Genomic DNA, 16,681 nt, shown 5'->3' with positions numbered 1-16,681 from the left:
TTTAGAACTTAATTAGGGGAAATGGAAGTAGAAAAAATAGAGATTTAAAAATGATATCAAATTAATCAGAGAATTAATAATGCTTTTATAATGTACATGAAATTGTTGACAGTTGAAATTAATCTTGATAAAGTTATCAACAGTTATCAATGATTTTATTCTAATTTTCATTTTTTTCTTTGTAATTTTAAGATTAAACTGAAATAAAATTAAAGTACAAGGACTAAATACAAATTTTATAAAAATATTATAATAAAATTAAATAATGAGTTTAACCAAGGCGCCTAAAATTCACTTAATGTTGGTTTATCAAATTTTTTATTTTAATCTTTTATTTTAATTTTTTATAATTTAGTACTAAAATGCAAAAAAAAAAGTAAAGTTGTCCTCATCTACGAACAATCATACTAAAATAATTCTCATTTACCAACAATGTTATCAATCACTAAAAACAATCCATATTTTCCCAATTAATATGATATCATCTCTAAATCTCAGATTTCTTTTCCAATATTTATTTCCCCTAATTTTACCTTAATTCTATTTTTAAAATGAATCAAAGAAAATATTTATTTCATCGACAATTGTCTACGATTTTACTGTAATTTTCTTTTTTTTTCTTTTTATAGTTTTAAGATTAAATTGAAATGAAATAAAAATATAAGGACTGAATAAAAACTTTATAGAAATACTATAATAAATTGAAATAATGAGTTTAATGAAGTCACCCAAAATTCACTTAATTTTGGTTTATGAAATTTTTTATTTTCCATTTTTATCGTTTTATAATTTAGTATCAAAATAAAAAAAAATGAGTGAAATTATTCTCATCTACGGACAGTTTACTAAATAATTTCATTTTATCGATGACTTTAACAATCACCATAAAAGTATCTTTATTTTTTAATATGATATCATCTCTAAATATCTTATTTTTTTCAATATTTATTTTCCCTAATTTTACATTAATTCTATTTTTGGAATGAATAAAAAATATGATTTGTTTCATCAATAGTTTTAGATAAAAATAATAATTTAAAAAATTTCTTACATCACACTTTTATAATTCTTTTTCTTTTACCCTCTCGGTTCTCTAGAGCTTTACCCTGATTAATCCAGACCAACCCGTATTACACATATGACTTTGATAGGTAAATCTCCCTGTAAAAGTTTCTGCATACACAAAACCTCGAATTCAAGACTTATTTAAAAGACATTAAGCTGCTTATCACCAACCCCTGTTGGTACACTTTATATAATTCTTTTATAAGGAGAACTTACCCTTGAAACTTTTTAACTTACAAAGGAATTTAAAAATCATATTGAGCAAGTATATTTAATCGGTTGGTTAAGCTGTTCATTTTTATTCTCTCATATTCGCTTGGGTCATGGTCTAAACCCACTTGGAGCATTCTCCTTGCTTACCCTCCCATCTAGGTACTTGATTTAGATTTAGAAATTGTCAAAAAAAATCGCCTTGTCTTATTTATTGTATTGGGTAAAGTACACAAATGATCTTTCGATTATTAAAAGTTATAAAATGGTCACCTGATTATTCATATATTCTAAACTCATATTTTTCTGTTAAAAAAATTAACGACAGTCTAAGCTGGATGTTAACTTGCTGAGTGAGATATAATAAAATTATATTTTAATAATATAAACAGAGATTCGATCCTAAAATACAACTCAAACAGTTATAAATCAAATTTTATCATATCTCAATTAGTAAATTGACGTCCAACTCCGACACCTGTCAAAATTTTAACAAAAATGATAAGCTTGGAACATATGAATAGTCGGTGACAATTTTGTAACTTTTAATAGTTAAAGGACTCAACAAAATAACACCCTATAATTGGAAGACAGTTTGTGTTCTTTATCCTATTTTTAAAAAAAATATAAATTAAAATCACCATAACTAATAATCCTTTTTATTTTATACTGCAATTAGTTTACTTCATTATTATTATTTAAAGAGAAGCTTATTTGAGTTCCAAATCTCTATATATAGACACCCCCTTTTTATATCGCTTCTTATTTCTCTTTCCCTTACTGAAAAACCCAAACCATAGGAAACCAAAGCTTATCGTCTTCTCTCTCACTCTCACTATTTTTTTTTTAAGAAAACATGGGTTTCCCAGTAGCTTACTCTGAGCTTCTTCTTCCAAGATTGCTTCTCCATACACTTTCTCTTCTTTCTTACATTCGCAAATTCATTTCCACTCTCTTCCTCTATATCGGCCTCCCCGATTTCCTCGAACCCGACATTCCCTGGCGTGATTACGCCGCCGAAACCCACGACGGTTCCAACACCACAACCTCCTTTTCTTCTTATTATCCTCCACGAATCCCCGTTTCGGCTCTTCTCATCCGGGAACTCCTACCGGTTGTCAAGTTCTCCGACCTGGTGGACCCGCCGGAAAGTTGCGCGGTTTGTTTGTACGACTTCGAAGGGGAGGATGAGATCAGGCGGCTGAAAAACTGTCGGCATATTTTTCATCGGAGTTGTTTGGACCGTTGGATGGGGTATGATCAGAAAACATGTCCTCTTTGTAGAACATGTTTTGTTCCAGATGATATGCAAGAGACGTTTAATGAGAGGCTTTGGGCTGCTTCTGGGATCCCTGAAGCCCTTGGTGATTATTCTCAAATTTCTGCTTTGTAGTTATAGTTGCCACCTTTAAAAATTCAAAAAAAAAAAAGGTGCTTTTTGTTTATCATCTTCTAATGAGTTGGTTTGTGTATATATACATGAAAATCCGGGAAAATTTCCGCAATGAAAAGAAAATTTGACCAATTAAATCCAGACTTCTTTACTTTATGTTTGTTTTGGTTGTTGCTTTTCATGGGATAATTCCAACTTGATAAGGGTGTTTAAGCAATGGAATTGGCATTTGGACGTTTGATATTAATTATGATAACTTGTTTAGGGTTTCACTAAGTTTTGGTCTGGTCGGTGTGGTTAGAGTTGTCTTAACTCGAATTCAATAAATTTTTATTCGCTTTAATAAAATCGTTTTTCGAAAACAAAAATTAGATTCAGATCAAATCAAAATTTATATAGAATGAGATCAGGTTGAATTTGAATTTAAGGTGAGAAATCTCTGATTCAACTCGGGAATAATTGCTCTAATATTCTTTTTATGTAGTTCTTTTTTCAACTAGGTCATATTAATTCAATATAAAAATAATATTTTTATATTTATGTCGGGTGGAAGAGATATAATTCTCATATTGAAACAGATTCGAATGGAGGAGGTGATATATTTTTCAAATTGGGTCAACTAAAAATCTAACCCAATTCGAGTCGTTTCCATCCTTAGGCGTGATGTAGTACCAATCAAACAAATAATTCATCAAATCGAAAGAAGCATATAATCTCAAAAGGCATTCCATTGATCAAATTCGTGTGGATTTCATTGTTTCATAGATTTTCTTCAACAATAATTAATAGCTGACATATTATACCCTATTGGGGGTTTTCTAGTTTTCTTTAGATGCAGTTGGGAATAGGCAAAAATATACGTATATTAAAGATTTTTGGTTGAAACAAGTAAAATGGGCCGCCTAGCTGCCCGTTCTATCAGCAATTAACAACTCTCCGCTTTCTTGGGGGAATTTTGCAGAAAAATTGTATCTTCCTAATACTTTTATATCTGCTTGGTGATGAAGTCCGCGACGCGTTGACCTCTCTAGGTATGTGCTTTAACTCGACTTCCCAATTTTTCTTTAAGAGTTTCTTATGTGCTGCAGAATGGTAAGTTTTATGTGTTCAGCCGAATTGTTTTTGATAAGGTTGATAGCTTCTTTGTTATCGGATTCCAAAATCACTTTTATTTGTTATCTACATATATTAAAGATTTAAAAGAAAATATCATGGAATTTGAATGTTATATTTGAACTTATTAGAAAATTTTAGTGATTAAAGAGAGTCTTGTTATTATTTGAATTATAAGTTTAAATAATTATGTCGATATGATATATGTACTTTATCAGCGATTAAATTTTTTCTGAGCACATATTACATTATAATTACACCACACTGTAAAAAAAATTGAATACCATATTTTACAACCAATTAAATGATTGGATTGCATTAAATTCTAATTTTTATATAATATTGTTTTTTTATCCTTGAAAGCAAAGAATAACCTACCTTTAAAGTTAGGGTCAATCTCCACCTTACGTTAATTAAAGCAGCTGAGACGTTGCTTTATTCTTTTGGTCTTAGGACATTTTTGACTCTCAATATTTTCTTAAAAATATTTTAGTTTTTTTCCTTAAAAATTCGTTTCCATATTTTTTTATTTTTTTTAAAATAAACTAATTGATAAAAAGTATTATTTTTAATTGTTTTTTAATTTCTTTGAACACATTTTCATATTTTTCTAATTTATATAGTTTTTAATAAGTTAAATACATTTTTATGGTTTTTATAGTTTTTAATATTTTAATTACTTGTAAATATTTTTTAAACGTTTTCTTGACTTTGCACAAAATGATATAATAATTAATATCAAAATTGACAAAACGTAAAATAGTTTATTTGAACTTAATAAATTTATATTTTATGTCAATTAATTCAATTTGACAAAAAAAAAAAAAGAAACTCAAAGACTAAGGAGATGAAAAACATGTAAGAGCTAAAATGAATTTATTTAAAAGTTCAAGGACAAAAATGTTAGTAGACTTCTTATTTCGAAGGTAAAACTTCCATCTATTTCTCAAAATAAAATAAAAAAACTTTTTTTTGCCCTTATGATAAATTTGGATAGCTAGATGTTATGAATGCAAATAAGAAAAATGAAATGTAGGAGTTTGTTTATTGCTCAAACTGGAAAACATGCATTCCAACAACAGAAAGACATGAGGAATATTGAATCACTAGAGATAAATTCTCACAATATTTATAGTCTTTCTTAAAATATTCGATTACTATTTACGCTGACATGGCTTGAGCACAAAATCATCACATTTGGATGGAAGTTTCCTCATTCGAGACCCACTATTAGCTGCGGCAATAGGACTGTTGTTACCACTACAACAAAACTGTACATTTGCGGCGGTTTTTTATCTATAGTGGCGTTTTTAAGCGCTACAAAAAACACATGCGGCGTTATGACAAACGTCGCAAAAAGCACCGCTGAAAATAGCGTCGCTAAAGTTCGCGGCGTTTGGTAACAAAAAACGCCGCAATAGGTAACGATATATAGTGGCGTTTGTCCAACAAACGCCGCAATAGGTATTGATATTTAGCGGCGTTTTTCCAACAAACGTCGCAATAGGTGTTGAGATTTAGCGGAGTTTTTCCCACAAACGCCGCAATAGGTGTTGAGATTTAGCGGCGTTTTTTCCACAAACGCCGTAATAGGTCTTGAGATTTAGCGGCGTTTTTTCCACAAACACCGTAAAAGGTCTTGAGATTTAGCAGCGTTTTCCCCACAAACACCGCAAAAGATCTGGTATATAGCGGCGTTTTTTAGAACAAACGCCGCAAAATGTCATATCTATAGCGGCGTTTTAAGATACAAACGCCGCTAATTACCTCTCTATAGCTAAAAGAAATTGATTTTGCAAATTAAAACTAATTTGTCAAATGTTGTTTTCTACTCTTTTATTACTCAAATTTAACCTGTAGCATTTTCCAATAAACTTGACATCCATAACAACAAACTTAAAATCCATAACAAGAAAAATGAAATCCATAATAATAAATCAAAGTTTACATTAACGTAAAATATAATGTAGTTCAACATTATTAACTATAATAAACAATAATATCTAAGATATTTTGCTTCTAATCTTACACATTCTTCAAAACTCTTCGTCACAATGAGGCGCTTAAATTCAAAGAGATAAATCCAGTTTATATGGGAAAACAATGATGCAGAGCTAGTATCGTCCTGTCATTTCTTGCACAGATATTTTGCTTCATGAGGTCTTACTCCAATTGGCATGCCACTTGAAAAGACCCCATCCATGGCAATGCAAACCCGATCTCTAGTTTCATATCCAAATAAATCATCAGTTTATATGAAAATCCATTATATCTTACGTTAAAAAAGTTAACAACACATTTCTGCATGGTCAGTCCCAGCAGTCAACAACTCTATGGCATGGGCAACCATCATGATGATAAGCAAAATATAGATATAGATCTTAATAATTGTGCAGAAACATCCAAGCTTGAATTTCATGATAACTTCTAACAGCTTATCGGACCAAACATATTTTAAATCAATAGCACCCAGAAAAAGGCTCCAAAACTGCATTCCTAACAAACAGAAAGATATAAAGATGGAAATATGACAGCTTACCAAGGACCAAATCCTTTCAAGCATTCTGCTAAAACAACCTGAGAACAGACAAAAGCACAATCTAACTTAAAGATAAGGAAGCAAAAAGAGAATTTAACGGAGATTGTAAATTAATATTTTATCCCCATTTGTCACCTCAGTATTTTCCCCAAGAATTTCAATTATAAGCCCCATCAACTTATGTGCAGAGGCCATTGGTTTCAATTGAATGCTTTTCTGTGCCAAACTGTACATGCTTTCTAACCCCTAACAGAAGAAAATAAATAAACGAGATATGTAATATAAGGAAAGTACATACCACTGTGAATGGCCTGATGTATAACAAGTGAGAAATATACAATTCTATCCAATGGCATGTTGCAGAGCAGAGACTATTAGCATTACCCAACATTATTTGTAACATACGGTAACCTACAAAACATTCGAGGAAGAATAAAAAGGGAGTCGACCGATGCTTTTTAACAGTAAATTTGGTATTTGTTTGCGCAATTGAATTTACCCTAGTTTCAAAAATGTATTGGAGTTTTCGTAGTCGTGTTGATTACCGTTGGAAGTACAAACGTTGGTCACCGACTCCGACGAGTGACCTTCCTCAAAGATGTTCTCCGAGTCACCGGCAACTTGTCTTCGACCCTCGGATATCTGCAATACCTGCAGTGATGAAAGCTTGTAGCCTATTACATATACTTATAAATATAATAACTACTGGAAAGCTTAGATTCAAGTACTTAACAGATCAAAATTCAGCTCATAAAACTATGCCATTCAGTACAGTAGTGAATTGCAATCCATTATAGAGAGGACATGGACTTTGGACTCAAGATTTCAGGTTATCAATGTTTTCAACTTTCAAAGAAAACTAGTTTGGTCTATCAAGAAAAAATTAATTAACAATTGAAAATTTGCACAACTCACTGTGTGCATATTTCACTCTTCACAGATGGATGAAGATTATGTCCAAAAACACCAAAGGTTTGGTGCAAGAAGCTGTTGTGACTAAAAATGGTAATTTCCCTCTCTTCTCGTGTCCACAGCCTGCCACAAATGATAAATGGATATAGTAAAAGAAAAGGTTGGGAGGATATGAAATAAACATCGAACGAAGTAATTTTACTTCGAACTGTAAACTAGCCATTTCTTTCATTCAGATTAATACAGGGTCAAAATATGGGTTTGATATGTATGCTCATTTTTTTCTAAAAAAATCCATATGTTTGGAGGACCATACTCCCATATAGTTAAAGCAGATACAAAGGGACCACTCACCGGTTCAAGAATTTCATTCCCCTGGTTGCAATTTCTTCATTCTTTTCTCTACAGTTAGCTTCCCACAAATTATCCTCATTGTTGTCAATCTGAAGGAAAAAATTCCACCAATTAACCGATATTGAAATTGCAATTATAAAAAATTCCAATAAAGGTAAAGTGAATGAGAATCATTAAATTCGTAAGACAAGTTACGTAACAAGGAAAAATCAATTGCAGGAAACAGAGGCCAATATTCGCTGATGCTTTTTCTTCTATCACATGGATGGACTCCCTGTTGTTCAATGGTTCAAGGAGGAAAAGGAAATGAAAATCAGATGAGAAAGGCATGGTATGCAAAGTTCAACCTGCAAAATGAATAAATTCTAGGCAATCAATATTAGCTGGTCGTAGCCACCTGTGCTGCGCTTCCATGAGTATCTGCTCAATATCTGCACCCAACAAGATCCATTTTTTCAACAAAAATTAACACCCCTTGAGCTTAACAATTTTTCTTCTGCATAATAGGATTCGAATGAAGCTATTTATTCCATCTTTCAAACCAAACCTCACAAAATAAAAATAAATTAAAGCCCACCTCGTGAACTAAAATATTAGCAAAATGGAGCAAACAGAACATCAAATGCAGTAAATTAAAACATGACAAAATATAGCAAGAAAAAAAGAGCAAGATTCAACTACCACTAAAAACCCAAAATGAAAGATAATAGAAGAGCCATTTCCTGCTCCAGTCCTCGAAGATCCTCTATGCTTGCATCGTTCAAACATTCACCCATGTTTTGCCTGCCATCGATCCCATCAAATGTACAAAAATAAAATAAAATTAATATTATTTATATACATTAAAACAAAAATTAGAAGAAATATAAGGTTTCAATTCAAGTTTTTCAAAAAAGAAAAAGAAAAGTAGAAATCTAGGGGTTTTGAAAGTGATACGAAGTGGAAGGACTGATGAACTCGTGGATTTTTCCAGAACTGGAAATCATGATGATGGAAACCCTCGCATCGCAGAGAACGGTGAGCTCATTAGCTTTCTTGAAGAGACTGTTCAGGTTCTCAAAAGCATGAGGCCACTGAGAGTTAAGTTTAGGGCTAGGGTTTGCTAAATTTAGTTAAATGTGGTATATATATAGCGTTTGTATAAAAACTACTAAAGAATGTTTATTTAGCGGTGTTTGTACTTAAAATGCCTTACAATATTTAGCGGCGTTTATATAAAAGCGCCGTTAAAGTACGAGTATTTAGCGGCGTTTATATAAAAACGCCACTAAAGTATGAGTCTTTAGCGACATTTGTATATAAACGCCACTAAAGTACGAGTCTTTAGCGGTGTTTTTATATAAACGCCATTGAAGTATGAGTTTTTAGCGGTGTTTGTATAAAAACGCCACTAAATCACGAGCCTATAGCGGCGTTTGCAATAAAAACGTCACTAAAGTACGACTCTATATCAGCGTTTATACAAAAACGCCACTAAATGACAGTCTTTAACGTCGTTTATATAAAAAAGACACTAAAGTACATTCTTTAACGGCATTTTTATAAAAACGCCGCTATAGTACTAATTTTTAGCGGCGCTTATTCTAAAAACACCTCTACAAATGCCGCTATTTACCCATTTTGCTGTAGTGTACCTCCTCAGTATTTGTCATAACATTGCCTTCCCCATTAGTAGAAACCTTGTCCTCAAGGTTTAGAGTCGGAAATGAATTGAGCAATTGGTCCTTATCTTCCCAAGTAGCGGCGGTTACATCAAAATTCTCCCAGTGAACTAACCATTGCATAACCGAACGACCACTACGAGTGATAACACGAGTAGAAGCAATGGATTCTGGCTGTAACACCATGGTAGCAGTAGAGTCAACCAGTGTAATGGAGTAATCTGTTGGTTCGACGCTCTCACACATGTACACAATAAAGAAACATGAAAAACAAGATGAATCTATGCGGATGCTGGTAATTCAAGATGGTAAGCAATATGACCAATACAACGGAGGACTTTGTAAGCACCAAAATATCGACGATCTAACTTGTGGTGGCATTGAAGTCGAATAGAATTCTGACGGTGAGGTTACAACTTAATATAAACCCAATCACTTTAGTTATTGGGATTTATAATTATTTTATAAACTTTCTAAATTTAATTATATATTAACCAAAAAAATCTTTGGGTACGTTTAGCACCTAAACTATAACTTTTATTTTATTTTAATATCTAAATTTTAATTTTTTTCCAAAATCATATCTAACGTTTAATTTATTTTCAATTTGACAACCAGCCACTAAAAACTTAACAATGATGTTGATGTGTCACAATAAGATAACGCTATATTATCATTTAATTTTTTTTAAATGTCACATCAGTAGTTTTGTTAATATTTTTAACGACAGATACCAAATTGAAACCTAAACAAAACGTTAGCTATTATTATGAAAGAAAAATAAAGTTTAAGTACAAAAAAGGAACAAAAGTAATAATTTAGATACTAAACATGTAGTTTACCCAAAAAAATTTTCTGGGCGCTAGAGCCCCTCCAACCTATAAAGTAGATCCATCCATGCCTACAAGGAATCCATCATCAACATGAATAAAATTTCTAGCCCCTCCCACATCTAAATTAGATCCATCCATGCCTACAAAGAATACATCATCTACATGTATAAAAATTTCACTAACAGAGTAATTAGGGTGGTAGAGTGAGTCCAAATTAAAATTTTCAAGTTTGAAATTTATTTAAAACCCACTTTAATAAAAAAATTAAAAATCTGAAATCTGAAAAGGTCTTTGTACGAGAAATTACATACTAAAAAAATTAAAATTCGATCTCAAATTTAATATCTAACTTTTAAGTTATTTCTCTTTTGAGATAAATCTCAAAATTATACATAAATTTCAATATAACATAATTTTATGATTGCATGTCATAAATACAAATAATTATATCAATTCAATATAAAAATAAATAACTAAATTATTTTTTTAAACAAAAGTATACAGTTGAACCAAAATCAAATTTTTATGTGCATAATTGAACAAATATTAAAGTTTCACATGCATAATTACATTAAATCGAAGTTCATGTATCATATTGCATACTAAATCAAAACTCGTGTATAATTTTGATATTTACCCTTTTTTTATTCATTGCATTTCACTTGAGTTACTTTGACTTCTGGTCACCCAATTATCAACGTTTTTCTCTTTTGATCACTAAACCATCAAAAGTTACAATTATTTGACTTGTCGAATTTGCTTCTCTTAATCATGTTAATTTAGTAACAAAACATTACAACTTATAAATTGAATATAATAAAAAAATTAATACTTAATGTTTATACGTTATATCATTTTAATCCTATTTTAAAAATACTTGCCCCTCAACATTCATACATCAAATCAATTTAATCCTTTGAACCCTTTCCCAAATCCACATTGTATCAATGAATGAACATGGTCCAATTGGTGCAATCAGTAATGGGCACTTTTATTCCAGTCCCAATTTTCTCAAAGCACAATTCCCATTCAAGGTTCTTGCTCTCAAATACCAAAGCCTCATCGCAATAATTTTTTTCTAAAAAAAAGAGAGAAATTCATTAAATTTCAGTAGCATCGAGGAGTATTATTTCCTCGATACATTCCGATTCATCCAAATAAAATAAAAAAATTGATTCTCGATAAAATCCAATTGACGAGGGCACGAATAGTTCTGTTCATGGTACATCTAAGGGACAGTGAACTGCAAAGGGTCTCACGAGCTTCATTGAACAACAATTCAATCACAAAAATATTTGTAGTCGTGTTTGTCAACCGGATAACTAGGGAGACGGCATCTCCATCAATGGTCGCCCGTTCCCATCCGTTATCAATTGCAAAAAGCAATTCCACGATGAAAATAACAGCCTCGGTTGATTCGGCAGTATGAACCCCACTGAATTTACGAGCAACCCCGCCAACAAGAAGGCCACGATGAGTCATTCAAATGGCAAAAGCTAAAGGTTAACATAATCCTTGTTATATATTTCCAAGGTTGGAACATAGATTTTACTTTAGTCAGAAATGGTCATAGGTCGAATTGCGCACAAATTTCCAAACTGTTCAACAAGCATTCAACAGGGCCATGCTGCAACTAAAATAAATAAACAATACTTGAGGGACGTTTGGTTCACGAAACATAAGATTATCTTCAAGAATAAAATTATTGGAATGTAACATTACTCTGAAAATATCGTATTTCCTTGTTTAGTTTTTTAGCAGCAATGTAAGATTACAATATTTGACTGGAGAAATATAAGATTACTTGGATGTATATTTTAGCAATTTATCCTTATGATGATGTGATATGATATAATAATAGTTTTAGTTCTTAAACATAAATAATTTAATAAATTTATCAAGGGGATTGAGGCAAGGCTGTCCGTTATCGCCATTTCTGTTTAATGTAGTAGGTGAGGCTCTGAGTGGTTTGTTCAAGAAATCGGTTGATCTAGGTTGTGTCAAGGGGTGCATATTGGTTCAAGTAGAGTAGGTGCTTTCCACATCCAGTTTGCAGACGATTTAATTTTTTTTTTCGGAAGCTGATGAAAGGAATATCCATAATCTATTTCGTGTCCTTAGAATTTTCGAGGTCGCGGCTGGTCTGAAATTGAATATGAAGAAAACGAAATTATTTGGTATTAATGTGGAGGATGGCAGAGTTGAAAGATGGGAAGATTCGTTGTTTTGTGATTGGGCAAAGCCGCCGACGATGTACTTGGGATTGCCTTTAGGTTATAAAATAAACCAGAAGTTGTTGTGGAATCCGGTATTGGAGAAAGTTAGAGTTCGTCTTCAAAGTTGGAAAGGTAAGCTTCTTTCCTTCGGGGGTAGGATTACATTGATTAAGTCAGTGTTAGCCAACTTACCGATGTATTACATGTCCTTATTTTCTTTGCCCAAATCCATTTCAGAGGCGTTAAATAAAAGTATAGCGAAATTTCTGTGGAATGTTAATTATATAGAGGTATTCATTGGATTAAGTGGGATGTGTTTAGTGGACCAAAATCTCACAGTGGTCTTGGCATTTTTGACGTCAGTGTCAGAAATCGAGCTTTGTTGAATAAATGGATTTGGCGTTTTAGTGAGGAAAACGATAGTCTTTGGAAAAAGATTATAGTCGCTAAGTATAATTACGATCCTCAAGCGATTCTTCCTAATTGGCTATGCGTGCGTAGATCGAATGGACTATGGTATGACATAGTGCGCTCGGTATCGTCGAACGAGAGTGACTTCATTGTTGATGTTAGGTGTATTATGGGGAATGGTTCTAGAATTGATTTCTGGAGTGATCATTGGTCGAAATTCGTTCTTTAAAAGTAACTTTTCCAAGAATTTATGGAATGGCTATTAAGAAACAGGGGAAAATTAGCGAGTTTGGGAGTTGGGTGAATGGAGTTTGGATTTGGAGGATTGAATTAAGGCATGGGCTGTTTTCGTGGGAGATCTCGATTTGGAATCAGTTTAATCAAGTAATCAACAGAGGTGTGTCTACTGTGCCTGGGCTCGATAGATTGGTGTGGTTAGGTGCTTCTAATGGCGTTTATAACTCAAAAGATTTCTGTATCAAGGTGGCATCGGTCGGTATGTTTCAAGACCCCATTTGGAGTAAAGTTTTGAACAAATTCGTGCCACCTAAAGTAGCGACTTTTGTTTGGAAAGCGGTTTATAACAGGTTGCCGGTTACGACGGAACTGATTAAGAGAGGGGTAAATGGCAATGTCCAGCTTTATTGTATTTTCTGTAAAGATAACCAGGAAGATGTTAACCATGCGATCTTCCATTGTTTTGTCGTTTGGCAAGTGTGGCAAAAGTGGTGTGATTTATGGAACGTTTCTGTCATTGTCCCCAGGAACATTAAACAACTTTTAGAAATTTGGTCGACCCAGTTTATTAGTAGGAAAGTTAGGAATCTATGGTTTATCGGATTCTTCGGACTGATTTGGCAGATCTGGTTGTGCAGAAATAAGTCTTTATTTCAAGGTGACATTTTCTCAGTCGATCGAATTTTCAATTTGGTCCTTCTGCAGGTTGGTTTCTGGTCAAACTTTCTATGGCCATCTTTGGTTCCTCACGTTGTAGATTTTGTGCGAACCCTGGAATCAATTATCTTTAATTGTTAATTATTCCACTAGTTTCGGTTCCTGCTTCCTTATTCTACAGTGCTAATGTTTAGTTCGTTTGTTAATTATTAGGTGTGGTTTGATTTTGGTTTTCCTTTGGTCATCATGCTTGGTTTGGAGTTTACTACTTCCAGTTCGGAGCTTATTCTCCTGTCTCTTGGAGGCCACTCATGCTTGCCGTGTACTTCAGGTTTTCAACATTGTGTCACTGCTTCTGTGCCTGCCGTTTGGGGCCTCCGAGTATGTTTTTGCTGATTGTAATGTTTTAAGTCCGGGTGGTTTAATCTACTCTTTCTTGTGTTCGGGGAACAGTGAAACTAAGGGAGTGGCTTTGTTGGAAGTTAGCAGGCGGTCTGTTTCTTGGCTTTGCTTTTTTCAGGAAGATGCTACTGTTTTGGTTGTGGTTCGGGCTAAGCTTATTGGTTATGTTTGTATGCGTCTTCTCCATTTTTAGTCTTTGTTGTATATGTTCGTCAATACTGAATCGGCTCCGTTAAGTAGTATGGAGGAGCTTGGATTGTTTAATGTTCGTATTTCATGTGTGTTGTCCTCTTCCACCCCAAGGCTCACTCTTTTTCCTCCAATTAGGATTAGGGAGGTTTTTTAATGAGGTCCTTGAGGTGGTGTACTTTGTTTTCTTTTAATACAAAGTACCCTATTTCAAAAACAAAAAAAAAACTTGGTAATAAAATTTATCAACTTGGTAATAATCTAAAATAATTTAATAAATTTATCAACTTGACACTCACTTATTCTTGTATTTCTGTTAGCAATTTATCAACTTGGTAATAATCTAAAATAATTTAATAAATTGGATCTTTCATATTTAACAATTTTATAATTTTAATTTTTGTATTTGACACTCATTTATTCTTGTATTTCTATTTTGGTCGATTAACAATTTTTTTGTAAGTCATGTCTAATGTTATGTTTTGATTCTATTTTAATAACTGACCTTTAAGTTGCCATTAAAATTTAATGAGATGATGACATGATTTGACATAATAATAGTTTTATCCAAAACTTACACATTCTAAAAATTAGTTCGTAATCGTCAACAATTTTTAGATCAAGTGGTTAAAATTTCTTACTTGACACCTCCCCTCCCATAGGTTGTGGTATAATTTCCACTAGGAGCAAAATTCTCATTCCCTACCCTTAAGTAGAAATTGTTCACTTTTTTCTTCAAATATTTAAGATGATGATTAAATTGATAGAATTCGGACCAAATTGATAAAATGTATAAGTTTATAGACTAAAATTGTTATTATACCAAGCCACAACATCATTTATGTTAATGTTTTAACGACAGATTATCAAAATAAAATTAAAACGTAACGTTACGTATAACTTTATAAAATGAGTGAGCAAAACAATAACATATATGAACAAGTGACTTATCGAATAAGTAGTTTATCCTAAAAATTGTCATATTAATTCAAGAAAAAACAAATAATGGGTCATTGTTATTTTATACAATGGTAATTAAATTTCAAAGTAATCCAAATTAATTTAACTTTCTCACTTCTTATTTAGAAGCCAATTCTTAGCTCGGCTATATATACGTATTGTTGAAAGGCAAAAACCTGTGTCTTGTTCTTGCATGAATGTAACGTGAACGCTTCAATAAATAAACTCGGTACACTTTATCCAGTCGTGTTTTCTCGCCGATTCTCGCCCGAGTAGAAATATAAAACCAATTTTCTCCTTGTTTGGGCTTCAATTCACTCAAGAATTGGTCAGTTTAGTTCTCAAATGTCTAATATTTCAGTTTCTGAAGGGTCTTCCTTCAACCGCTATGAAATGGCTTCTCAGGCGACGTTGGACGAGCACTTACTATTTGATCTTCCTTTCTCTCCTCTCTACGACGATTCATCCGATTACAATCTTCAAACTTTGATGAACCAACAAAACCCAATCGATGAATCCGCTTGTTCTTCAGATCAATTGGTTTCATCTTCAGGGCCACCGTTAACGGACCAACTTGAAAATCTCAGCCTTTAGCAAACCACCCACTTTCCATTTCTTTCATTTGATCCAAGTGTAGGAAACGGGTACCGAAGTTTCAGCAGCTTGAATTTTGCGGCAGTTAAACATGAACAATGTCAAGCGGATTTCGATTCTGCTTACAATACTGATGTAGAAAATGCAGCAAATTCTTATGAAGCAGAGCCTAACTTATCATTCCAATCTCTCATAGATTCACAGAATTTTCCGGGGCAAGCCGCATTCAGCTTGCCGGAGAACACCTTTTTCGCCGGACATATGAGGAAGGTTTCCAGCACCGGCGACTTAGTGGTATCCATTTCCTGACTCTGTTTTTTTGGGTTTCTTTTTGGTATAATACAAAAAAAAATGGTCTCTTTAACATTTTATTTTACTGTATCCGTTTGTTAATTAATAGATTTCATTAGGAATGAAAATTTTTATCCCAAAATAAAATGTAGAATGATAAAATATAAAAAAAAATTAAAAATTAAAGTGATTATTGTTATTATATCTTCCTTTTTTACACAACTATTGGAATCTTATTTGTTTGTTGGCAATTTAGAATATGAGAAACGTGAGTGGGAACCAAAGGTTAATTTCAAGCACATTAACAGTGGAGAACTCGTTGATGGAGGAAGCGCCGTTCAAAGTGGGGCCATATAACCCAAAAGAGTGACAAGATAGGATTTCAAAGTACGGAGCGAAGCAAAAAATAAGGAACTTCAACAAAACAATTAAGGTTTTCTCTTTATTTTAAAAAATCAAAATGAGCAATTACTGGTTTCGTTTGATTACTACACTAATTTTTCGACTGTGTTGTAAAGTATGCATGCCGGAAAACACTGGCGGACAACCGTCCTCGTAACGTGGCAGATTCACCCGCAACGATGAGAATGTGGAGATCCCGAAAGCAACATGTAATTCAAATAGAGTTTATGGATATATTTGCT

General features: G+C 32.8%; 2 protein-coding genes across 2 annotated transcripts; one reads left to right on the top strand and one right to left on the bottom strand.

The window, feature by feature from the left end:
- The first annotated feature begins 2,057 nt into the window (after positions 1-2,057).
- On the top strand, positions 2,058-2,805 carry LOC120139872 (E3 ubiquitin-protein ligase RHA1B-like). Its single transcript, XM_039154983.1, has one exon. It carries the CDS (start codon positions 2,132-2,134, stop codon positions 2,666-2,668), a length of 537 nt encoding a protein of 178 aa, XP_039010914.1. The 5' UTR covers positions 2,058-2,131; the 3' UTR covers positions 2,669-2,805.
- A 3,248-nt stretch (positions 2,806-6,053) lies between these two features.
- LOC120139925 (nuclear pore complex protein NUP85-like) lies at positions 6,054-6,719 on the bottom strand. Its single transcript, XM_039155022.1, has 4 exons — positions 6,619-6,719; positions 6,456-6,566; positions 6,321-6,358; positions 6,054-6,132 (listed from the first exon to the last, which is right to left on the bottom strand). Exons 1-4 carry the CDS (start codon positions 6,709-6,711, stop codon positions 6,069-6,071), a joined length of 306 nt encoding a protein of 101 aa, XP_039010953.1. The 5' UTR covers positions 6,712-6,719; the 3' UTR covers positions 6,054-6,068.
- Positions 6,720-16,681: the final 9,962 nt, after the last annotated feature.

Source organism: Hibiscus syriacus, unplaced genomic scaffold (genome assembly GCF_006381635.1).
Source record: "Hibiscus syriacus cultivar Baekdansim isolate YM2019G1 unplaced genomic scaffold, ASM638163v2 tig00110777_pilon, whole genome shotgun sequence".
NCBI lineage: Eukaryota > Viridiplantae > Streptophyta > Magnoliopsida > Malvales > Malvaceae > Hibiscus > Hibiscus syriacus.
This window is presented reverse-complemented; position numbering and strand designations above follow the sequence as displayed.

What these genes read in the sequence shown, in the direction of transcription:
- LOC120139872 (XM_039154983.1), top strand. Translation starts at nt 2,132, where the DNA reads ATGGGTTTCCCAGTAGCTTACTCTGAGCTTCTTCTTCCAAGATTGCTT.
- LOC120139925 (XM_039155022.1), bottom strand. Translation starts at nt 6,711, where the DNA reads ATGTTGGGTAATGCTAATAGTCTCTGCTCTGCAACATGCCATTGGATA. An exon ending in ACATCAGGCCATTCACAGTG is followed by an intron (nt 6,567 to 6,618) that starts GTATGTACTTTC and finishes TTCTTCTGTTAG; the next exon opens with GGGTTAGAAAGCATGTACAG. An exon ending in TTCTTGGGGAAAATACTGAG is followed by an intron (nt 6,359 to 6,455) that starts GTGACAAATGGG and finishes GTCTGTTCTCAG; the next exon opens with GTTGTTTTAGCAGAATGCTT.